General features: G+C 45.5%; 1 protein-coding gene across 4 annotated transcripts in view; it reads right to left on the bottom strand.

The window, feature by feature from the left end:
- Positions 1 to 365: 365 nt before the first annotated feature.
- The window catches only part of LOC138261518 (LITAF domain-containing protein-like), a 430,146-nt gene continuing 403,946 nt past the window's right edge, over positions 366 to 26,565 (bottom strand). For all 4 annotated transcript variants that reach the window (XM_069210525.1, XM_069210528.1, XM_069210527.1 and 1 more), the window contains one exon: positions 366 to 944. In XM_069210525.1, the coding sequence (XP_069066626.1) occupies positions 836 to 944 (109 nt within the window). In that variant the 3' untranslated portion in view covers positions 366 to 835. The remainder of the gene's footprint in view (positions 945 to 26,565) is intronic.

Raw genomic sequence — 26,565 nt, 5'->3', positions numbered from 1 at the left:
GTGAATGAAATGTCGAAAAAGGTCTTAGGTTAGAGCTTTTATAATTGAGCCCTTAAAGGATTTCTAAATATTGAATGAATTGGAGTGGCATTTAAGGATATGCACTGTAACAGGTGTAAAGGGTGGGATATCGCATTGTAGGATTTCTCCCTCTTCCCGTTCTGTTTCAACTACCTGCATTTTCTATTCCATTTGTTCTACAAGATGTGCCCTACAGGGCGCATAAGGTTGTTTGTCGCTCTATAAACTCTACCACATACATAGTTGTGAACGTTAACCAATCCAAATTGTGATTAAGATTGCTACATAATATTAACATAAACAAGTAAGTAACATGTGGACAGAAAGAAATGTGACTTATAGAGTAAACGTTTATCATTAGATTTATGTATACGATTTTAAATTGGTAATACAATACTTTATTTTTGTATCTCATGCTTTTTAAACACAAAATATTTGTTTTCTATGTTACATTGATGCTTTTTGCCTCAAAGGAACCTAGAGCGTGGGCTCTGAGTTATTTTCCTCAAAGAAGAATGGGAAATCGTAGCTTACAAATGTTCACAAAGAGTACAATTAATTATCTTGGAGATACCTACAAGCAATCACATTATGGTGTGCAAAGAGTCAAACACGCAACATGTTCTACACCTTCTAAATTAGCACAGTTAGAAAACCTGATTTAAAAAAGAATTTACATTTGTCAAATTGTATTAGTGAATCTGAAAGCATAATCATTGAATTGTAGCATTAAACATTTAAGATACAACGCATTGTGGTACAGTTGATCAAAGGCACATATTCATTTTTTCTGTAGAACACACACAAGTCTGTGTTACATTCGTTTGTATTTGTAAACATGATGGTTGCAGTTTGGGCAAAAGTGGTCCACATCTTTGCAGGAATCAACGCAGAAGGGAATAAGGCAGCACCCCAACCAGCACCTGAAACAGAGAAGAACAGTGAGAAAGAGACACCTGAACCACACTCACACTACAGGCTCTAGCGTTAATATTCAGTTCTGTTCACCATAGAACTGCAGGCTGTATTTTTTTTTTGTTAGTCCTCGCCTTTAAGACAGCGTTCATTGTCTCATCAGACTACAGTTTTTCTATAAAAAAATCATACATAATGTACATACATAGAAGCGCTTTTACCCAGCAAGCTTCATATCCTGGTCTTTTAAACGGTTTGAAAACTTTTTTTTACAGATGGACACTACATGGCTGTATTCTGTTGCCCATTTATTAGAGTCGAGCATGCACAAGCGCCCTGGCCCCTGTTGTAATCTCTCTGTGGGCTTTTAATCACACCCATCAGTTTGATTTGTTCATAGGCTTGCCTTTTAAAATTTGCTTGATTAGTCAAAGACATACATACGTGTCTTTTCCGTTGTTTAGCCCTCGTCTACAGCACTGGAAAACTACTGAAAACATACGGGGCTCCATTATTTCCGAATGGGTTCTGCACTATTTCTTTTTATTTCCTACGCAGGACGATCTCTCTGGGCGGTAGTCGAGCGCTTTGCATGACATGGACCCTGTTACATGGATAATTCCAGTTTTGCTGACTAAATTGATAATTCTACTTTTGACGGTTACATGGATAATTACACTTTTGCCAATACATTTTATTGTGAGCAAACTTCTGTTTCCTTTTCGGTGACTCCTTCACGCTCATGGCGATGGTCGGCTCACATATGTGAAACTGTTTTACTTTTCATTATCAGTTTTACTTTTCATTATCAGTTTATGTGGCAAGAAAAGTCCGTTTAGAAGTTTACAACGCTAACAGCTCTAACTAGAGCAAATGTGAGACCCATTGCATTGTAAATGCTTATCTGTACTCATGGAGACAAAACATACTGATAGGGTTCGGTGCACACACAGACCAGGCCTAGTACAGATATCCATGTACACAGACCAACCGACAGAGGCACCCATGCAATGCACCAATATGTCATTTTGCACACAGGGATAAACAGATGGAGGGATGGCTGAATGGATGGACAGATCACACACCTGCACACATCTATGCACACACAGAGTGACCAGTCTCATGTCATCAGAACAGCAGATTTCCACTACTGATCTAATAAAGTGATAATTTCCTTCAAAATAAAAATTTTGAGTAAAGCTCGAAAATGTGTTTTAAAAGGAAAATGCAGAGAAAAGCGAGTAGCGTCCCAGTCTCTTGGATCTATTGGTTGCCCTACAGGCCAAGTACACACACCTAGGTACACCTACATCTACAGACATGCAGAATTCTTTGCACAGGCTAACATACTAGTACCCAATCACTCACACCAAAAGTGCCATAATCTATAAAGTAAATCATACCAACTGAAATAATGGGAGCCGGGAACACCGAAGTTCCTATGCACACACAGACAACAGAGAGATATCACACATGCACACAGACACACATGCCACACACATGCAATCACAGACAACATACATTCAGGCGCCCATGAACAGTGAGTGGGGCAACAAGCAGAGGGACGGATGGATTTTATGGAAGGAATGCAAATTTGTCCGGTCCAGTTTAATCCGGTTTAATCTTTAGTCCTTTTCACAAGCAATCACTGGATAGAATGAATGCAAAATCTCTGCAGGGTTAGATAATATTGAGCACCTTTTAAGGGAAAATCACATTTGAAATAGAGAAAGGTGCGAGGGTCAGCATTCGTTCACTCTGGCTTCTACTTTGAGACAACATTTTTACTGGCTGATGAAAAATCTCTGCGCAAATCAAAACCATACCATCTTTGGAAAGATCACTAGTAGGCAACCATATAATGCCCTCTTTTGAAGTCAAATATATTCTCACCTTATAGTTGTCAAATTTCAACAGTTAGGTCAATTACTATGTAATAATTTCTTAGCTTTCTTTTTACAACTTGTTGGAAAGCGGATTACTGGTAAGGACAGGTAAGTATCTACACTTAGCAATAGGGCACTAGCCCCCACTAGGTCCAGTTAGGTCTCAATAAATTAACCCCAGCTCAATCCTTGGTAGCTTGGCAACGAGCAACAAGGCTTAACTTAGGAGACAAAGGCCCTCATTACGGCTTCGCCGGTCTTTTTCAAAGACCACCGAAGCCGCGGGAGCCAACTGGCCCACTATTATGACATTTCCACTGGGCCTGCGGACGGAAACAGCGTTTCCGTCTGCTGGCCCAGCAGAAAAGCCATATCAACATTCCAGTGGCAGCAATGTTGATGTGCAGCAGCACCCGTCGCGCATTTCACTGCACGTAATTCGGGCAGTGAAACGCGTGATGGGGCTGTGCCTGGGGGCCCCTGCACTGCCCATGCCAAGTGGAGCCGCTGCCAATGTTGGTGTGCGGCGGGTGCAGCAGCACCCGTTGCGCAGATCACTGCCCGTAAATAAGGCAGTGGCCTGCGCGACGGGGCACTGCACGGGGCCCCGGAGCACCACTTCCACCAGCCTTTCTCTGGCGGAGAAACCCGCCAGGGAAAGGCTGAAGGAAAAGGGATCATTATCCAAAGGGCAGCGCTGCTTACAGCGCTGCCCTGTCAGATAATGATTTCCTTCATCGTCAGGCGGCCTGTCGGCGGTAGCCTGGCAGTGGAGGAGGGCCGCCACATGTGGCCCTCCCTGTTATTATTATATGGCGGTTCAGACCGCCATGCTGGTGGCGGTCTTTGCCGCTGCCACTGGCATGGCGGTCAGAACCACCAGGGTTCATAATGAGCCCCTTGATGTTTTTTAGCACACAGAAACTAAAAGTGGCACTCGGGATATCTGGTTGCACCTCGACCAGGGCAAAGTCAAAGTTTAAGGCAGGCCGCGATGGAGCCTTGCTCAGCTACACCAAGCGGGAGGCCTCAGTCAAAAGTTCACCTTCAGATTTAGGGGGTGATTCTAATTCTGGCGGGCGGCGGAGGCCGCCCGCCAGAATTCCGCCCCCATAATACCGCTCCGCGGTCAGAAGACCGCGGAGGGTATTATGAGTTTTTCCCTGGGCTGGCGGGCGATCTCCAAAAGACCGCCCGCCAGCCCAGGGAAAAACTCCCTTTCCACGAGGATGCCGGCTCGTAATCGAGCCGGCGGAGTGGGAAGGTGCGAAGGGTGCAGTAGCACCCGTCGCGTATTTCAGTGTCTGCAAGGCAGACACTGAAATACCTTGCGGGGCCCTCTTACGGGGGCCCCGCGACCCCCCCTACCGCCATCCTGTTCATGGCGGCTTTCCCACCATGAACATGATGGCGGTAGGGGGGGTCAGAATCCCCCATGGCGGCGCAGCAAGCTGCGCCGCCATGGGGGATTCTGAGGGCAGCGGTAAACCGGCGGGAGACCGCCGGTTTACCCTTTCTGACCGCGGCCAAAGCGCCGCGGTCAGAATGCCCTGCGGGGCACCGCCGGCCTGTCGGCGGTGCTTCCGCCGACCCTCGCCCCGGCGGTCGAAGACCGCCGGGGTTAGAATCAGCCCCTTAGTCTTTTTCCTGAAGATTTTATTCAGCTGGACGAAGTCACCAGTCTGATCTGACCTCCCTGAAGCCCTCTTCGTTTACGCGTTGAAGGAGACCTCGGTGAAGAATCCTACCTTCAGACTTAGACGATTTTTTAGGACGGACATCTTCGTCTGGGCCAAAGCTAAATATTGATCCTATGTCCCTGAAGCCCTCCTCGGATACACTGCGCGGGAAGTCCTGGTCAGCATTTTACTTTTGGACTTCGCCACTTTCTCGACACTTTTTTCAGAGCTTTTTCCTTCAGATGAAGGTCGCCCCTCCTCAGCAAGCCGATTTCGATGCGAGGTCGTCGGATTGCCTTTCCAGGAGCCCCTGGAAGTCCAGGGCTCTTCAGCGGGACCAACCTGCCAGGCTAGGTCACAATTGAGGTAAGCCAGCTTGACACACCAGGGTGGGTCTGTCCCTTTTTTACCAAAAGTTCTCCAATCTTATACAAACCTCTGGATCTTCTTCAGAAGGTCTTTGAAGGTCCTTCAGGAGTCCACAACTCATCCCAAGTTTCCAGAAGATCTAAGCTGCTCTTTGAGGGTTAGGATTCCAACTCCCAGAATGCACCTGTTTCAAATCCAAAAATAACCACTAGCCCCTGGTCAGTTACTTCAGGTTTTGATGCAGGGGACTCTGGTTAGCTATTTTTCACCTGTAGCAAGTAGGGAGTCCCTTCTTGAACCAGTTGAAGCCAGGCAAAGTCCTTCTTGTGGTGAAGTTCAACTGTGCAGTTGGTGCAGTCCTTCATAGTGCAGTGCCCAGGTGCTGGTCAGGGGTCCAGCAGGGTAGTTCTTCTTCTTCAGATGTTGTTCCTTGTAGGGATCTGAGGTGAGGGTGGAGCTCTGCCATATTTATCCTTGCTCCTGGGGTGAAAAGCAGGTGGGTGACATTCCAATCACAGGAAGGCCACTACCCACTTGGATAACCACTTCCTGGGAGGTGTGGTACAAATCACTCCCAGGGAACAACATTCTTCAAAACTCCAACATGGCTGAAACTGATTTTTTGGTGTTAGGTCTGGCTGAGCCCACCCACTGCTGTGGCTACAAATCCTTAACACACCCCTCTCCTGCCCTCTCCTAATCTAATCAAGAGGGCACCTGGTTGTCTGGGGTTGCGGGAAATGGAGGAGGTCCTCCATTTGCCCTTCCCCCGTTTGATGACCAATGTGGCTGCTCTCCCTTCACTCTGTTTCACCATCTGCTGAGGCAGATGTCCTCCCATAGGCACTTCCTTTGTGTTCAGCCCAGGCCACTTCACACCTTATCAAGGCAATCTGGCCAGGCTGCCAGAGGCTGGCCAATCAGAGAAGGGCACTACAGAGCTGAAGTTAACAACTTTCAGATAGAGTTTTAAAACTTTTTCCCTGAACTAGTTATATTAAATCCAACAATGACAAGTTGTGGGATTTCTTATAACAATTATTTTGATACCAAACGAGAAATATCTGTTTCCTAAAGGGACCATTAACTAAAATAAAGCGTCCCTATGTTAGCCTATGGAGGCTATTCACTACAGTGAGGGAAAAACAAATGTGGCTATTTTACCTCACCAGGGCTTATAAATAAATGTTATAAGGCCCCTGCTTATAGTTACATGCCCCCCAACACTAGGGGCATTTAGGGCACACCTTAGGGGTGACTCATATATAAAAATAAGGTAGTTTAAGACTTTGGAAGTACTTTTAATTCCAAAGTCAAATTTGCAAATAACTTTAGTTTAAAAGCAGCCAGAAAGGCAGGCCTGGCTTTAAAATGACACAGGGCACCTCAGCAGTGCACCTATGGGTGCACCATCTATGTTGGGGTCCCTGAACCTACATGCCCCACCATATACTAGGGACTTATAGGTAGGTTGATACTGCCGATTATAATTAGCTTCATTTGCTTATCCACTTTACACAGAGCACTGGCCCTTGGACTGGTAAGCAGTACCCAGGGCACAGCCAAGAGTCAGTAACCACCAGTATCTGTCCAAAATGTTTGGGGTAACAGGGCAAAAAAGGAGGACTTTCCTACACAACTCATTTTCGACAAGTGTGAGAGTCAAATTGACTCAAATAAAAGAATCAAATTACCACTCTCAGGACCGAATTTAGGAAAGGCCTAGCGCTATATATCGCCACATCAGTGTCATTTTGTTAATGCTAACATGCGGATATTATGGCAAAAATGTTGCGCCATATTTACAAGGTGGCACAATGCATGCATCGTGCCTCTTTGTAACCCATTGCGCTACATTGTGCCTGCTCCAGGCATAATGTATGCAAGGGGGGCGTTCCCCCGTTAGGGGGCCTGCAAAAAGGGTACAATGAAATCTAAAAGATTTCTTTGCACTGTTTTTAGCGGAATTGTTAACACCTGCCAGAGCAGGAGTTAAAAGGAAGCACACCATTGTTTTCAGTGGGCCTCAATGTGCTATAAAGGATTAGCATAAAAAATGTTGGCGCTAATCCTTCAAAGCGCCAAACCAGCATCAACATTTTGACACTAGTTCCCTAACTACCACCATGGTGCACCGTATGTTAATCACAGCGCACTCATGGTGGCGTTAGGGGGCGCTAATGGTCACAAGAAAAGCGGCCCTGCATTGACTGCAGCACCACTTTTCTTAAATTTTGCCCTTAGAATGCTTTGATTTATTAATTGAATGTCCAGGGCTAGAAACACAGGGCCTGATTCACAACGGTAAACTCACACTTTTGTGTAAATTTATGATTTTTTGCAATTCACAAAGGCATTTTACAGCTAGTATCTTTAGGACTCCTGAGTCTCCGAACTCGAGGCAGAGACTCCTCACACAAAAAGTTGGCAGTCGTAAAGACACTACGATTAAGATTTCTTAACGAAACTCACACAAAAGTGAAAATTAACATTTGTTAATCTGGTCCTTGTTATTTGGGTTATTGCACATTATGATTACTTTTCAATATCCATGCATTAATTTTACCGAATTTAATTTTATATAAAGTTTACATTTGGTGTTTGTGATGTTGACATTCACTTGTTTTCATTTCTTTAGTTTCAAAGGATTCCAAAGTGGTTCATATGTTGGCATTTTGCAAAATCTCTGATAAAAAAAAAACATCAAAATCATTGCAATAGGAATTCTTGTACTCCACTACCCTCTTATTTATATTAACCTATGTGTACATTTCTTTGCAAACATGATTTGATCAATAAATTACATTGGGGCTTATTTACTAGTTGTTGTTGCAGGGCAGCAAGTCACTCTGCTGCGCTGCCCTGCATCAAAAGAAAAGGGCAGGACTGTGCCATATTAATGAAATACGATGCATTCCTGTCACTTCGGCCTGCGTCGGTGCACAAATTGGTGCCTAGTGTCAACGCAGGTACCCTTGTGCCATGGTGAAAGGGTGTCTGCATTGTTGGCACAATTGTTTTTGTGCTTCCTGCACAAAAACAATCAATGGAGGCATTTTCCTATTTCTATGTGTGCTGCAGAATGTAGCACACATAGAAAGAGGACAAACAAGGAAAAATAAAGTTATTTCTTATTGTTACACACCCTTGGGGAGGCGCACAGGTTAACAGATTCTTGTAAATCTAGGAATGTGTCAAAACCCATGGGTGTTGCATGGAAAAACCCACCACAACGCCCATGGAATGCCTCTTTGCCTTACTTCATATGTATGAGGCCATGCAAAGCCATGCAGGGTGGCTTTGTGTCGCCTCATAGATATGACTGAGAGGCCTGCGCCACAAGAGCGCTATAAAAAGTGAAACTCAGGAGGCGCGGACCTCTTGTAAATGAAGTCTGTTGCCTTTATGTGAGACGAGGAAAATAGACTAAACAACCAAAATGCAATATTTTTCACTCAGACAGTGCATTGAGGTGCGCAAAAGCGATCACGCAAAAGCATAGACCCAAATTAGATCCTTTAAATGAGGATTTGTTTAGCACAGCCAACAATGGGGATAGTTACATTTATCTGATGCAACAGCTATACACTTTTATAATTTTCTTCATGTACCAATAATGCAGTCTAAAATAGCACACACATGACCAGACCTAATTCTTGTTGTTATGTATTCAATAAATGTGCCATGGGTGGAAAATTCATTATCGAAATCAAACATGCATAGACAAGACAGTAGTGCAGGCTTTAATAAGCTTCACCTGTAACCGCACTTTTACATGCCCCTTTATGCCAGGTCAAGCCTAACAAAACTTCTCCATTCTCTCTAGGATTAGTCCATTGAGAAAGACAGACTAACAGGAGAGAGAGCAAGAGAGAGAGAGATAGAGATCAGTGCACAAACTTGGAAAGTAGTGCTCAAAAAGTTGCCATATACTATTGAATCCAATTCTGGAATCGGAAGAACTCTGTAAAGGAAGACACTGGAAAGCAATAAAATGTTACTGGGGTACTGCAGGAAGGCATCCAACATGGGGAGTAGCCTGAGGATAGACATATAAACCTACTGGCGGTCTGGGGAGAAGCATTTTAGCCACGGATTGCACCTGAAACCATTCAGTAATTCTTCTAGCAGTAGATAAAGATATTGCTGCACCAAGGACATTGGGGAGAAACATTTCTAGGGAGTGACATTTCCCCACATGTATTGAGATTGGAGATGACGACTCAACATCACTGTGGCCACTTGAAAAACACATCAACCACTGTGGGAGGAAGAGCCTGACAGCACTATTATGGGGCAAAGCTATTCAGTTGTAGGATTAGGGAGGTGCAAAATAGTTACTAAGGCCCATATTTATGAGGCCCTTGCACAGCAGTTGCTTAACTTTTTGTGATGTAACGGCGGCACAAACCACCAAATCATATTTATGAGGTCAGGTAAAGTTACTTTGCATGGCTTTGAATGGCCTCTTAAATTATGGAGTAAGGCCAGGCAGAGAAAATAGCTGTGTTGCTTTATTCTGTCTTGGATAGGCGTTCGATGGCCGGTGAGGGTGCCGACGCAACACCCATGGACTTTGGCGCATCCCCAGAGTTACAAGACCTTGTATACCTGGGGATGCGCCAAAACCTTATGCATCCACAGAGGAGAAATATCACTGTTTCTCCTAGTTTTTTCCTCTTTCTATGTGGGCTGCATTCTGCAACCTACATAGAAAGGAAAAAGCCTCCCAGGATAGTTTTTGCGCGGGAAGTTATCCCTTCCTGCACAAAAACAATCCTGCATGAAATGCAGGCACCTTTGCACAGGATGCCTGCATTGGCACTAGGCTGCCACAGCACTGGCAATGCAGTTGGAAAGGACAGGAATGCGCCATATGCCATAGATGTAGCACATTCTTGTCCTTTCCTTTTGCAAGGTGACTTCCTGCGCTGCCTGAACCAAAATCCCTTTGCGATGTCTGCCTTCGGTCTCCGTAAGGTTTTTTTTCTGGCCCAGTGCAGACAGTGATCATTATATGCAAAGCTAGTTAATAACCCAGAGCACTGGGGTCCCGAGGGGCACCTAAAATACATCCCCCATTTGGACACCTCCTCCACTGCTGGGGAAAGGCCAGCGGTGGTGGTATCATACTGAATTAATAATGAAGGTTAGCCCCCTTTTTCTTACTACCTTTAATGGGAGAGTGTGCACTGGCCTCTCACGTTTAAGTTGATCAGTGATTTTCACCCCAGTGCTTCACTACATCCATATGGGACATGGATAACGAATATGAGTGAACATTACATTTGTGGAGCAAGATGAACATTGTGAATGCGTGCATATGTTGTATAGATTTGGTCAGAAGCACATGGAGAGTGCATGTAACAAGCTTGACAGTATGGAGATAGAAATCCATTTTGGAACTTCTGTATGCCAGTGGCGAACAAAATTGTGTGTACAGTTTTGTGAACTTCGGTTTAAGCTTGTTATACGAAATTTGAGATATTAGGCCATTTTACCATGTTGCAACGTCATGTCACATTTGCAGCAATGTATGATGGAGCACAGGAACAATGCAAATTACCAGAACATAAGCAGTTGTTTGCAACACCTGTGCTTTTTTGCTTTTTTTTAGCATGAAATACATCCTTGCATCGAAAATCGACGTGAGCATGCATTTCGTGTTGTAATACAGGCGAGTGCTAGATGCCATTTTTGCATTTCAGATAACGTAGCATAAGTTTTGTGAACTTTCACCTTTTTTATGCAAAAATGAATTACGCTAAATTCACGCACCACTAAACGATGCTCGGGGAGGAAGTGTCGAATCCGTCCCTCCATCAGATTGCCGGAAATTTCCCTCACCTTGGTCCAGTGTGCTGCAACACTGTAGGAGGCTGGACTGGCTTGTAGTGAGTACCAAGGGGTACTTGCACCTTGCACCAGGCCCAGTTATCCCTTATTAGTGTATAGGGTGTCTAGCAGCTTAGGCTGATAGATAATGGTAGCTTAGCAAAGCAGCTCAGGCTGAACTAGGAGACGTGTGAAGCTACTACAGTACCACTTAGTGTCATATGCACAATATCATAAGAAAACACAATACACAGTTATACTAAAAATAAAGGTACTTTATTTTTATGACAATATGCCAAAGTATCTTAGAGTGTACCCTCAGTAAGAGGATAGGAAATATACACAAGATATATATACACAATAGCAAAAATATGCAGTATAGTCTTAGAAAACAGTGCAAACAATGTATAATTACAATAGGATGCAATGGGGAAACATAGGGATAGGGGCAACACAAACCATATACTCCAAAAGTGGAATGTGAACCACGAATGGACCCCAAACCTATGTGACCTTGTAGAGGGTCGCTGGGACTATTAGAAAATAGTGAGAGTTAGAAAAATAACCCTCCCCAAGACCCTGAAAAGTGAGTGCAAAGTGCACCAAAGTTCCCCTAAGGACAAAATAGTCGTGTTAGAGGGAGAATGCAAGGAAAACACAAATCAGCAATGCAACAACGATGGATTCCTGTCTGAAGGTACCTGTGGAACAAGGGGACCAAGTCCAAAAGTCACAAGCAGCTCGGAGATGGGCAGATGCCCAAGAAATGCCAGCGGTTGGTGCAAAGAAGCTCTTACTAGGCTGAAGAACTGTGAATACTGCAGGAACGACAAGGGCTAGAGACTTCCCCTTTGGAGGATGGATCCCCCTCGCCTTGGAGAGTCGTGCAGAAGTGTTTTCCCGCCGGATGGACGCCAACAAGCCTTGCTACACGCAAATCGTGCGTTTGGCGTTTTTGGACGCTGCTGGGGCCCAGGAGGGACCAGGAGGTCGCAAATTGGACTTGCAGAGAGAGGGGACGTCGAGCAAGACAAGGAGCCCTCACTGAAGCAGGTAGCACCCGGAGAAGTGCCAGAAACAGGCACTACGAGGATGCGTGAAACGGTGCTCGCCGAAGTTGCACAAAGGAGTCCCACGTCGCCGGAGACCAACTTAGAAAGTCGTGCAATGCAGGTTAGAGTGCCGTGGACCCAGGCTTGGCTGTGCACGAAGGATTTCCGCCGGAAGTGCACAGGGGCCGGAGAAGCTTGCAAAGTCGCGGTTCCCAGCAATGCAGCCCAGCGAGGTGAGGCAAGGACTTACCTCCACCAAACTTGGGCTGAAGAGTCACTGGACTGTGGGGGTCACTTGGACGGTGTCGCGGGATTCGAGGGACCTCGCTCGTCGTGCTGAGAGGAGACCCAAGGGACCGGAGATGCAGCTTTTTGGTGCCTGCGGTTGCAGGGGGAAGATTCCGTCGACCCACGGGAGATTTCTTCGGAGCTTCTGGTGCAGAGAGGAGGCAGACTACCCCCACAGCATGCACAAGCAGGAAAACAGTCGAGAAGGCGGCAGGATCAGCGTTACAGAGTTGCAGTAGTCGTCTTTGCTACTATGTTGCAGGTTTGCAGGCTTCCAGCGCGGTCAGCGGTCGATTCCTTATCAGAAGGTGAAGAGGGAGATGCAGAGGAACTCGGCTGAGCTCATGCATTCGTTATCTAAAGTTTCCCCAGAGACAGAGACCCTAAATAGCCAGAAAAGAGGGTTTGGCTACCTAGGAGAGAGGAAAGGCTACTAACACCTGAAGGAGCCTATCACAAGGAGTCTCTGACGTCACCTGGTGGCACTGGCCACTCAGAGCAGTCCAGTGTGCCAGCAGCACCTCTGTTTCCAAGATGGCAGAGGTCTGGAGCACACTGGAGGAGCTCTGGACACCTCCCAGGGGAGGTGCAGGTCAGGGGAGTGGTCACTCCCCTTTCCTTTGTCCAGTTTCGCGCCAGAGCAGGGGCTAAGGGGTCCCTGAACCGGTGTAGACTGGCTTATGCAGAATTGGGCACCTCTGTGCCCAACAAAGCATTTCCAGAGGCTGGGGGAGGCTACTCCTCCCCTGCCTTCACACCATTTTCCAAAGGGAGAGGGTGTCACACCCTCTCTCAGAGGAAGTTCTTTGTTCTGCCATCCTGGGCCAGGCCTGGCTGGACCCCAGGAGGGCAGCTGCCTGTCTGAGGGGTTGGCAGCAGCAGCAGCTGCAGTGAAACCCCAGGAAGGGCAGTCTGGCAGTACCAGGGTCTGTGCTACAGACCACTGGGATCATGGAATTGTACCAAAAATGCCAGGATGGCATAGAGGGGGCAATTCCATGATCATAGACATGTTACATGGCCATATTCGGAGTTACCATGGTGAAGCTACATATAGGTAGTGACCTATATGTAGTGCACGCGTGTAATGGTGTCCCCGCACTCACAAAGTTCAGTGAATTGGCTCTGAACAATGTGGGGGCACCTTGGCTAGTGCCAGGGTGCCCTCACACTAAGTAACTTTGCACCTAACCTTTACCAGGTAAAGGTTAGACATATAGGTGACTTATAAGTTACTTAAGTGCAGTGTAAAATGGCTGTGAAATAACGTGGACGTTATTTCACTCAGGCTGCAGTGGCAGGCCTGTGTAAGAATTGTCAGAGCTCCCTATGGGTGGCAAAAGAAATGCTGCAGCCCATAGGGATCTCCTGGAACCCCAATACCCTGGGTACCTCAGTACCATATACTAGGGAATTATAAGGGTGTTCCAGTAAGCCAATGTAAATTGGTAAAAATGGTCACTAGCCTGTCAGTGACAATTTGAAAGTAATGAGAGAGCATAACCACTGAGGTTCTGGTTAGCAGAGCCTCAGTGAGACAGTTAGGCACCACACAGGGAACATATACATGCACACCTATGAGCACTGGGGCCCTGTGTGACAGGGTCCCAGTGACACATACATATAGGCCACAAACCTATGAGCACTGGGGTCCTGACCAGCAGGATCCCAGTGACACATAACAACCATACTGAAAACATGGTGTTTTCACTATGAGCACTGAGGCCTGGCTATCAGGATCCCAGTGAGACAGTGAAAACAGTGACAAACACCCTGACATACACTCACAAACAGGCCAAAAGTGGGGGTAACAAGGCTAGAAAGAGGCTACCTTCTCACACAACCCCCCCCCAAACGAAGGACAATAAGGCTAACCTTGGCCAGTTGAGACTTTATTGTCTAAGTGGTGATAAGTAGAGAGTAGCTCTGCAATAGACTGGTTACTCCCTTTATCATCCACTATATGGTTACTTCCCTGTGGGGATGTAAACCACCCTGTTTGAAGTTTTTTAGCTAAGCAACAATGTGAAGATGTATTTTCAGAGTTTCTATCAGTAAGTTTTAGTTTAGAGCAGTGGGAATTGTCCACTGAACCTATTTGTAGTGATGGAAATGCCAGGCAGGGATGCTGTCTCAGAAAAGCCATAGCTGGGCAAAAACGTTGTCCATCTGGCTGGAAGAGAGAACAGGGATGCTGTTTCTCTTGAGTTGGAGCAGGGCAGGGATGCTGTCCTATGAGCTCCACACTAGGGCAGGGATGCTGTCCTAAGTGTTGTGAGGTAGTGCAGGGTTTCTGCACTAAAGTTTCTCTGGGAGGGTTGGAGGGATGCTCCATGTTAACTAAAATGGTGCTGTTTTTCTCACCAATGTTAGTTATCCCACAGAGAGGTACTTCCACCTCAGGGAGTCCAGCTTTGCCAGCTGATGATTCCCTTGGAACAGGTGCCACCCCAGGAGAGGTTTCTCCCACCACAGGAATAGTATCCTGAATGGTAGGGTGGTTAGGGGATACTGTGATACCCTTTTTACCTGTTGATGGAGAGGGATCCTGAGTTTTCAGGCCTTCTCTCCTTTGCTTTTTCATTTCACTTGAAATGAGAGGGAACAATTCCTCAGGGATGCCCAGCATGGCTGCATGGGCATAAAACTCTACATCAGCCCAACCTGAGGCCTCTAGGTCATTACCTAAGAGACAGTCTACAGGTAAGCTAGGTGATACCACCACCTGCTTAGGGCCAGTAACTCCACCCCAACTAAACTGAATTATAGCTAAGGGAAGAAACTTAGTGGAGTTATGGACATCAATAATCTTATACTGTTGTCCAATGATGTGTTGTTCAGGAGGCACTAGGTTTTCAGTCACCAAAGTGAAACTGGCACCTGTGTCCCTGTAGGCCAAGGCCTCAACACCATTTATTGAAACTGTCTGCCTGTACTTATCCATTGTAAGGGGACAAGCAGCCAGTGTGGCAAGGCCAATGCCACTAGGTGTGACAGAAACTGTCTTGGGACTGATTACATCAGTTTCCACTATGGACCCATAAGTGAACCCAACTACACCCTTTGCTTGACTGTTGCCAGCAGTCCCACCACTAGTACTACTACTGCTAGGGGCACTAGAGCTTGATGTATTAGTGGTGGTAGGCTCAGGGGGTTTACCTGGACAGGACTTATCCCCTGGCCTATGGCCTCTGTTTTTACACACAAAGCACCAAGGCTTTTTAATGTGTGCAGGTTGAGAAGAAGAGGAAGAATTAGTTTTATCCCCACCCTCTGAAGAGTGTTTAAGATTTGAAGTGGGATCTTTGGTTTTACCCTTATCCCCATGCTTATCTTGAGATTTTTCACCATCTTTCTTCTTATTGCCATCTTTGTCACCCCCTGTATGAACTTTTCTGTTCACCCTTGTTCTGACCCATTTGTCTGCCTTTTTTCCCAATTCTTGGGGAGAGGTCAGATCAGAGTCTACCAGGTACTGGTGCAACAAATCAGACACACAATTATTAAGTATATGCTCTCTCAGGATTGTGTTATACAGGCTTTCATAATCAGTAACTTTACTGCCATGTAACCACCCCTCCAAGGCCTTCACTGAATGGTCAATAAAATCAACCCAGTCTTGTGAAGACTCCTTTTTGGTCTCTCTGAACTTTATCCTGTACTGTTCAGTGGTTAAGCCATAACCATCCAGGAGTGCATTCTTAAGAACTGTAAAATTATTGGCATCATTTTCTTTCACAGTAAGGAGCCTATCCCTACCTTTTCCACTAAATGATAGCCATAGGATAGCAGCCCACTGCTTTTGAGGGACATCCTGTACAGCACAGGCCCTCTCAAGTGCAGCAAACCACTTGTTAATGTCATCCCCCTCCTTATAAGGGGGAACTATCTTGTGCAGATTCCTGGAATCATGCTCTTTTGCAGGATGACTATGGGGAATACTGCTGCTGCCACCATGGGTATCTAAACCCAACTTCTGTCTTTCCCTCTCTATTTCTAAAGACTGTCTATCCAAATCCAGCTGTTGCTTCTTGAGCTTCAGTCTGGTTTGTTCCACTCTCAATCTATTGAGCTCCCTTTCTAACAATCTGTCATCAGGGTGGGTGGGAGGGACATTTCTAGATACAGAGGTATGATGGGAATGAACAGAAGGAGACCTGTCCCTTACCAAGGGCACCCTAACAGCTTGGCTACCAGCATAATGTGAGAGCACATCATCAGTATGATGTGATTCAACCTCTGTACCAACTATGCTAGACTGTCTAGTAATGGGCAGGCTGAGAAGTTTCTTTCCTGAACCTTTTCCTGGGGGAGTCCCTGGATCAGATTGAGAACCATTAGCTACTTTTTCTACAGATTGGGCACTTATGGCCTTATCCTGTACTCTAAGCATATTAATTAACAGTTCTAAGGAAGGATTCTTCCCTACACTCAAACCTCTCTCTATGCAGAGACTCCTTGCTCCTTTCCAGCTAAGGTGATCATATGCAAGTTTGGACAGTTCAACTTTTTGGCCTGTGCCAGACATTTTTAGAGAGAGTTAAAGTGATAGACAAAGAGAAAAAAAAGTTTTCAGAACTTTTTGGAAAGACAGAAAAAACTTTTTAAACTTTTAAGAACTTTTTGAAAGTTTAGAAGTACTTTTCAGCACTTAGAAAAGAGTGAAAAGAGGAAATGCAAAACTTTTTGGCTATGTGTATATACACTGACCTTGTTTTGTATATTTTTCTCTTATGAAAAGTACAATGACAAGAGTGGTAAGTAGTCTCAAGCACTTATCCCACCACTGCACAACCAATGTAGGAGGCTGGACTGGCTTGTAGTGAGTACCAAGGGGTACTTGCACCTTGCACCAGGCCCAGTTATCCCTTATTAGTGTATAGGGTGTCTAGCAGCTTAGGCTGATAGATAATGGTAGCTTAGCAAAGCAGCTCAGGCTGAACTAGGAGACGTGTGAAGCTACTACAGTACCACTTAGTGTCATATGCACAATATCATAAGAAAACACAATACACAGTTATACTAAAAATAAAGGTACTTTATTTTTATGACAATATGCCAAAGTATCTTAGAGTGTACCCTCAGTAAGAGGATAGGAAATATACACAAGATATATATACACAATAGCAAAAATATGCAGTATAGTCTTAGAAAACAGTGCAAACAATGTATAATTACAATAGGATGCAATGGGGAAACATAGGGATAGGGGCAACACAAACCATATACTCCAAAAGTGGAATGTGAACCACGAATGGACCCCAAACCTATGTGACCTTGTAGAGGGTCGCTGGGACTATTAGAAAATAGTGAGAGTTAGAAAAATAACCCTCCCCAAGACCCTGAAAAGTGAGTGCAAAGTGCACCAAAGTTCCCCTAAGGACAAAATAGTCGTGTTAGAGGGAGAATGCAAGGAAAACACAAATCAGCAATGCAACAACGATGGATTCCTGTCTGAAGGTACCTGTGGAACAAGGGGACCAAGTCCAAAAGTCACAAGCAGCTCGGAGATGGGCAGATGCCCAAGAAATGCCAGCGGTTGGTGCAAAGAAGCTCTTACTAGGCTGAAGAACTGTGAATACTGCAGGAACGACAAGGGCTAGAGACTTCCCCTTTGGAGGATGGATCCCCCTCGCCTTGGAGAGTCGTGCAGAAGTGTTTTCCCGCCGGATGGACGCCAACAAGCCTTGCTACACGCAAATCGTGCGTTTGGCGTTTTTGGACGCTGCTGGGGCCCAGGAGGGACCAGGAGGTCGCAAATTGGACTTGCAGAGAGAGGGGACGTCGAGCAAGACAAGGAGCCCTCACTGAAGCAGGTAGCACCCGGAGAAGTGCCAGAAACAGGCACTACGAGGATGCGTGAAACGGTGCTCGCCGAAGTTGCACAAAGGAGTCCCACGTCGCCGGAGACCAACTTAGAAAGTCGTGCAATGCAGGTTAGAGTGCCGTGGACCCAGGCTTGGCTGTGCACGAAGGATTTCCGCCGGAAGTGCACAGGGGCCGGAGAAGCTTGCAAAGTCGCGGTTCCCAGCAATGCAGCCCAGCGAGGTGAGGCAAGGACTTACCTCCACCAAACTTGGGCTGAAGAGTCACTGGACTGTGGGGGTCACTTGGACGGTGTCGCTGGATTCGAGGGACCTCGCTCGTCGTGCTGAGAGGAGACCCAAGGGACCGGAGATGCAGCTTTTTGGTGCCTGCGGTTGCAGGGGGAAGATTCCGTCGACCCACGGGAGATTTCTTCGGAGCTTCTGGTGCAGAGAGGAGGCAGACTACCCCCACAGCATGCACAAGCAGGAAAACAGTCGAGAAGGCGGCAGGATCAGCGTTACAGAGTTGCAGTAGTCGTCTTTGCTACTATGTTGCAGGTTTGCAGGCTTCCAGCGCGGTCAGCGGTCGATTCCTTATCAGAAGGTGAAGAGGGAGATGCAGAGGAACTCGGCTGAGCTCATGCATTCGTTATCTAAAGTTTCCCCAGAGACAGAGACCCTAAATAGCCAGAAAAGAGGGTTTGGCTACCTAGGAGAGAGGAAAGGCTACTAACACCTGAAGGAGCCTATCACAAGGAGTCTCTGACGTCACCTGGTGGCACTGGCCACTCAGAGCAGTCCAGTGTGCCAGCAGCACCTCTGTTTCCAAGATGGCAGAGGTCTGGAGCACACTGGAGGAGCTCTGGACACCTCCCAGGGGAGGTGCAGGTCAGGGGAGTGGTCACTCCCCTTTCCTTTGTCCAGTTTCGCGCCAGAGCAGGGGCTAAGGGGTCCCTGAACCGGTGTAGACTGGCTTATGCAGAATTGGGCACCTCTGTGCCCAACAAAGCATTTCCAGAGGCTGGGGGAGGCTACTCCTCCCCTGCCTTCACACCATTTTCCAAAGGGAGAGGGTGTCACACCCTCTCTCAGAGGAAGTTCTTTGTTCTGCCATCCTGGGCCAGGCCTGGCTGGACCCCAGGAGGGCAGCTGCCTGTCTGAGGGGTTGGCAGCAGCAGCAGCTGCAGTGAAACCCCAGGAAGGGCAGTCTGGCAGTACCAGGGTCTGTGCTACAGACCACTGGGATCATGGAATTGTACCAAAAATGCCAGGATGGCATAGAGGGGGCAATTCCATGATCATAGACATGTTACATGGCCATATTCGGAGTTACCATGGTGAAGCTACATATAGGTAGTGACCTATATGTAGTGCACGCGTGTAATGGTGTCCCCGCACTCACAAAGTTCAGTGAATTGGCTCTGAACAATGTGGGGGCACCTTGGCTAGTGCCAGGGTGCCCTCACACTAAGTAACTTTGCACCTAACCTTTACCAGGTAAAGGTTAGACATATAGGTGACTTATAAGTTACTTAAGTGCAGTGTAAAATGGCTGTGAAATAACGTGGACGTTATTTCACTCAGGCTGCAGTGGCAGGCCTGTGTAAGAATTGTCAGAGCTCCCTATGGGTGGCAAAAGAAATGCTGCAGCCCATAGGGATCTCCTGGAACCCCAATACCCTGGGTACCTCAGTACCATATACTAGGGAATTATAAGGGTGTTCCAGTAAGCCAATGTAAATTGGTAAAAATGGTCACTAGCCTGTCAGTGACAATTTGAAAGTAATGAGAGAGCATAACCACTGAGGTTCTGGTTAGCAGAGCCTCAGTGAGACAGTTAGGCACCACACAGGGAACATATACATGCACACCTATGAGCACTGGGGCCCTGTGTGACAGGGTCCCAGTGACACATACATATAGGCCACAAACCTATGAGCACTGGGGTCCTGACCAGCAGGATCCCAGTGACACATAACAACCATACTGAAAACATGGTGTTTTCACTATGAGCACTGAGGCCTGGCTATCAGGATCCCAGTGAGACAGTGAAAACAGTGACAAACACCCTGACATACACTCACAAACAGGCCAAAAGTGGGGGTAACAAGGCTAGAAAGAGGCTACCTTCTCACAAACACGGACTAACAAAGAGATCCTTTCCAAAACATGGTGCGAAGACTGAGTTAGCAGCATACAAATCCACACACCCATGTCAGCAGAGCCATCCCAATAAATGGCAGCCTGGACATTTGCACCTGTTTATCACACTTCCACTGCAAAGGGTATTTATACATAACAAAAATAGCAACGTCAAAGGCAACAGGTGTGCAGCATGGCTAAAGTTTTTTTATTTTTTTAAACGAGCTGATGCGACTACCTGCGTCATTTTGTGGGAGTGCTGACCATGCATGTGAGTGCCTACAAGATAATGCAGGTGCTTTCTTTTACTTTAGTTACTGACCCGAGTTGGACCGATAAGAAGAAAAGAAAAATGTGCAAAAGTGTTTTTTGTAAAGAGAGCGGGTGAGAGGAAGGTTACAGGATGAATTCTGACGTAACTCTGGGGACGGTGGTGGGGAAGGAAACTATGTCGGAGGGAAACAAAAGCAAAGGGTGAGCTGGAAGGGACGCAAAACCAACAGAGGAGGGCAGGAGTCTCAGTAGCCAAGTCATTGGAGGAAAGTAACAGAGGGCAAGGGGAAGGGACAGCAATGGGGAGAAGCACAAAGATAGATACAAGACGGAGGGGACAAGAAGAAGCAGTCAGCAACAGAGAGTAAAACGGAGCACAGGGGGAGAGATGTACACAAGGGAGAGGGTTAGTAATCACACACTGTAAAGGACTGCTTTTTACAAAGGAAAAAAGTAGTGCTTGAAAAGCAAGCAGTGGAAGCAGCAATACCAGCCAATCAAAGAAAAAAGAAAGAAGCAATGCTCCAGGGAAGGGACAAACACAAGATTAACCAGCTTAGACACAAATATGAAGTATGTAAATGAGAGTGATAAGGAAAGCCAAACAATTCTTAGCAACGTGAGGGCTCCACATCCTGCTGTGCTCTTGGTAAGCCACAATATGCCTCTCAACAAACTGCACGTACTGTGTCTAACAAGGAAACTTCAGGGCACCAGAATTTTCTATTTTTGGGTGAAAGTTTTGTTAAGACATTAGACAAGTATGTTTCAACATTTACTGCCTTCAGCAAAGCCCAATATTATAGGTGCTGCATGTTCAACAATATAATTTTTGGAAGGGCTGACAGGAGGGGACTGGCTGTCAGCCGTGGGGCACAAAGGACCCAATATTATTACCAAGATCAAGGAGGCTACGGAAGAAGTTCTCAATCCAACTTTGGCTCTTCCCACAGAGAGGTTGTGTTTCTCACACCCGTGGAAACAGGGAAAAATCACAAGGAGCTGGAGATCAAGGTAAGCCTCAATCCTTTAATTGCTTCTTCCCACACAATGGCAGGGAGAAGAGTACGATCCTTCGCTCAAAACCGGTTGGCCATAAGAATGGACTCCTGGATGTTGCAGTCCGTGAAAGGTTTCAAAATAGAATTTTGGGACCCTCCGTACCAAAGTTGTGAACAAAGAGAGTTATCAGTAGACCAGCAGCAAATGACACTGGGAGATACAGAATTTACTCTAATGTTACAAAAAGGGGCAATTACCAAAGTAGTAGAGTCAGAGATGGGTTTTGTAAGTACTATTTTCCTAGTCAAGAAAAAAGACAAAGATTGGCGATAATCTAAAGGAATTAAACAAATTAACCAAGTGATGAAGGGAATGACGCTCAAGCGACCTCTTGGGACTCGTTATGATCCTCTATGGAATGCCAATAAGGTTTTTGACCTCTTTATTTCTTGGCCAGATAATATTTATCTTTTGCTGAGGCAAATATCATGGAAATTGGCAACTTTGATTCGTCTGATTTCTTTTAAAAGAGTCTTAGATGTTCAGGCTGTAGAAATATGCAATAGGTTCTACTCCCCAGATGGAGTTCATTTTGATATTTGGAAGAGGACCAAGACGATATCCAAGAACATTTTCTGTTCTGATTACAATGACTGCAAAAATCTGAATCTTCTGAACTGTATGAACATTTATGAACGAAGGATGTTAGAATTCAGAGCAGACGGTAAAGGTCAATTATTAATTTCATATGTGAAACCTTATAAGGCAATATCAACTGATACTATTTCACGGTGGGCAGTGATGTCTGAACCTGGAATTGATTTGTCCAAGTCTGGAGCTCACTCCTCTACGGGTGTGATTGATAGTAAGGTTTTTTGGACAGGTGGTACACTTGCTGACACTTTAAAGGCAGCAGACTGGTCAAGTGATAGCACTTTTGCAAAATTCTCTCATAAACCAGTAGAGCATGTGAGCAGTCTGGCGCTAGAGAACTTTAAAGATGCATTATGGTAGCCTCCAGTATTGTAATGAAATGACGATTATTCACTTAACATACAGAGAGAATTTTGATTTCAGTGAAGACAACAGAGGCTAACATTATCCCTCCCACCACACCCAATTTTATTACAATCAAACAATATATAACATTGATTTGTTACTTAGCTCAATTGTAGCTATTTCATTAATTTGGTATTTTTTGCAGACTTAAGTTATTGTTTATTTCATTGAGTTTTGGTATCACCTTGTCGTCTTTTCTTTCAGTTATTTCCTTGTAATAAAGTTTTCCTGTCAAACCTGAAGACTATCCTGTATTGCACTGCAGCCTAAAGAGGAAAGTGCTTATGTGTTATGGACTCATATTGCTTTTAATAAAGGGCTATTGCATCCGTTGTTGTTAATGAAATCAAGATTCACTCTGTATTATAATTGGAGAATTATCATTCTAAGCAATATGAGGGCTCCAAGCACATTTGTGCTCTCGGACAGCCACAATATGCCGCGCAACAAACTGCACATACTATGGCTTAACGTAATCAGACCATTTCGATTTTGTGATATATTCAGATTAGACAGTTAAAGGCAGCAGCAGCCACAGAGGGCATGCATCAAAGTCCTGAACTTGCCTCTATATTTTTCCCTGGCCATTATTCCTGTTTTGAATTGAGCTTTTGTAGCTTTGGTAGTTCCCTGCGTGGCTGGTGACTTATCACCTGTAAAGCTTCTGTCAAGGCTGCGATTCCAGTGGGATACCTACAATTTTTTAATTCACAAAACTCCTTTATTTTAACTCTCTGCCACCTAAATTTGCCCCCACTTCAAAATAAGTAAATGGGAAAATAAATTACTTTCTTTAAACAAAATTGCCCTCTTTCCTGATTCCAAATGTTGACTGGTGACAGTCTGGGGGGCTGCTTTTAGAGCAGAATGTGCTATGGTTAAGAGTCACCTAACTATGCTGAATGAAATGGTATATTGTAGTCATTGTGTCGTACACTGAGGAGCTGATGTGAATATTTTTTGTATTGGCTGATTTTAGTTTTGAGATCGAATTAAACTCATTCACAACTGCTTGTAAGAACAAAACAAACAACCACTCCAGTCGCCTGTTTTCTTTCTTATCAGTCATCAAACTATAGCTCTGGAATCATGTAAACAGCTGGCCACCCAGCGGATGGAACGACCTTGACAGATTTCAGCTCTCCTTTACTCTAAATGGCGTTGCAAGTGTGCCATGGACACTCGTGCAACAAAGTAAATATGCCATGCTAGAACCAGTTTGTTAGTATTATACAATCCGTTGTTGACAATTATTAATATTCAACAATTCGAAGCTCTTTCACAAATCCTGCTGACACTATTTATGAAATATGCTCTCTAATTCCACATCCAATAGATGGCGCTCTAGATTTAAAATACATCCTTTTCTTAAACCGGGATCCAATCAATACACTTAAGTGTGTCTCAAAGAAAGAATAGTTTCTACGGCCCTAATTACGGGTTTAGCTGCTATTTATCACAGCTGCTATTTATCGCACCTGCTAAATAAGGATACCTCAGTGTATGTTATTTAAAGGGTTCGAAAAACAGCACCTATTACAACTTTGTGGGAAATGCCATGCGGTTTTGGTGTTTAACGCAACAAAATCTGCAAGACACGGTAAATATCATAGGTTTTTTACCCAATAAGGCCCATATTTATACTTTTTGACGCTAAACTGCGCTAACGCAGTTTAGCGTCAAAAATTTTTGCGCCGTCTAACGCCATTCTGAAGCGCCATGCGGGCGCCGTATTTATGGAATGGCGTTAGACGGCGCAATCAGACCGGCGCTGCCTGGTTTGCGTGGGAAGAAACCACGTAGACCAGACAGCGCCGGCGTAGGGGGAAAATGGCGCATGGGCGTCTTAAAATGGGGCAAGTCAGGTTACGTCGAAAAAATCGTCTTAACCCGACTTGCGCCATTTTTTAACGACGCCCATCCCCCATCAACATGACTCCTATCATTGGAAAGATAGGAGTCATGCCCCCTTGCCCAATGGCCATGCCCAGGGGACTTCTGTCCCCTGGGCATGGTCATTGGGCATAGTGGCATGTAGGGGGGCACAAATAAGGCCCCCCTATGCCACCAAAATAAAATATAAAAAATAAAAAATAAAACTTACCTGAACTTACCTGAATGTCCCTGGGGTGGGTCCCTCCATCCTTGGGGGTCCTCCTGGGGTGGGCAAGGGTGGCAGGGGGGGTCCCTGGGGGCATGGGAGGGCACCTGTGGGCTCATTTTGAGCCCACAGGCCCCTTAACGCCTGCCCTGAGCAGGCGTTAAAAAGTGGCGCAAATGCGCCGTTTTTAGCCACGCCAACTCCCGGGCGTCTCTTTTGCCCGGGAGTATAAATACCACGTAAAGGCCTGGGAGTCATTTTTTAGACGGGAACGCCTCCCTTGCATATCATTAACGCAAGGAAGGGGTTCACGCTAAAAAATGACGCACATTCCGGGAACTTTGGCGCTATTCGCCTCTAACGCCATAGTATAAATATGGCGTTAGTTGGCGTTAGTTTTGCGTCGAAATTGCGTCAAAAAAAACGACGCAATTTCGGCGCAAACGGAGTATAAATATGGCCCTAAATGTCATCAGGTTTGACCTGACGAAATTTAACGAAGATTGAGGTATTTAACATATCCCATAATAATCCAATGCCTTAAACCCAACCGAACGCGTAATTCCAACCTGCGTGTAAAAAGGAGTTTACTCACGGGTTATTTATAATTCTTCACTCGCTTTACTGTTTTTCCCTGAGGTGGCTAAAAAATGACTTATTTGTACTACTACTGAAATTGATCACTGACAAAAGGTTAAATACGTCGTGATAGCCTGCTGTGAAGAAACAATGGTGCTGAAGAGGGTTGAAATAAACTTGAAATGAGAATTCAAAATAAATCAAAAATAATGCAGTCTGGAGTACGTCTTGGTTCAAAGCAAGGATTCAATAGTAGATACCAAGGATTTGATTGGGCCTTTTTACAGATAGCTTGTGCTGTCTGAGAGACATCAGGTAATAAATAGTTTAAAGACTAAAATAAGACTTAGGACATGTTAGCCCCTTTCAGCCTTCCACTTCCATGTCTTCTTCATGCTTTGCCCCAGCTTAAAAGGGCTGTCCATCCAGCCCATGCCATTTTGTTGATGATGACATTCTCCTACTTCTGCTCCGACTAGGTTTTGCCGATTGGCTTCAAATAGTTCGACACATCATTTCTTCCCATATTCACTGCTCATCCCAAACCTCTTGGCTCTGCCTCCTCACTCTATCTCCTCTTCTACCTCTTCCGATCTTGCTCCCTGACTCCCTCTCGGACTTGCCTTCCTCCTTCCTCGTACATTTGATTGATTTCACCTTTCTTCTCAATGTCATACCACCCGACGCTGCCCACATTTTCGTTTTGCTTTTCCTAAGTAATTCTTGGTTCTCTAGCTTCCTACTTACTCCATACTTTGTGCTTTACTTTCACTTTTTCTCATCATGTCATCCCCTCATTTCACCTCCCTCACTACCCTTCCTCTACTAACTGAGCCAAGTGCTCCTCCTGCAACTGACTCTCAGGGTTAGCATGGTCAGAGCAGTCCAAGATTCCCACAGGAGGGGAGGTGAATACAGTATAATCAACATGAGGTCACAACTCTACAAGCGCACAGCATAAATAAATAACTACCCAGTCAAATACTCACTTTTATGAAAAAAGAGAAGCACTTTATTTCTACCGCTAGCAACATGAAGGAAGAATATGACATTTACAAACCATTACACTTTCAGGTTGGGGCTCTTGTGTTTCATTAGCTATTGCTTTCCTACTCCCTCCTCGATCTAGTCATCGTTGTTAGTCCGCATTCACTATTGGTAACATCCTGTGTGTACCAAACCAGTAGTCTGAGTCTCAAGAGTCAACTAGAGGGTAACTTAAAGTCAGTATTGTCTCAGCGCTACTGCACTAATTTAGCAGCAAGTCCCCACCCTAAGAGGCCTGAAATCATAGTTACCTGTACCGGCAGGGTAAGTCATCTATATTTCTTGAGTGTAACCTGTCCATGAGCGCTCGCAGTGGCTACAGCCACGTCCAGGTGAGTTGGGCCTATGTTATCCTGGCAGCTGCACTCAGCAGGCGCACATTCATTCCCTCGCCTTCCCACTCCTGGACTGTCAGGAGGATCTCTGTGCTTTATCCTGTAACAGTAAATGCCCAGTTCATCTCACAGTGATGGAGGGGCAGGGCCTGCAGTGTCCCTATCTTGGTTCTCT

This window comes from Pleurodeles waltl, chromosome 10, assembly GCF_031143425.1.
Source record: "Pleurodeles waltl isolate 20211129_DDA chromosome 10, aPleWal1.hap1.20221129, whole genome shotgun sequence".
Classification (NCBI taxonomy): Eukaryota; Metazoa; Chordata; class Amphibia; order Caudata; family Salamandridae; genus Pleurodeles; species Pleurodeles waltl.
The sequence above is the reverse complement of the archived record's forward strand: the minus strand, read 5'-3'. Positions and strand labels throughout refer to the sequence as shown.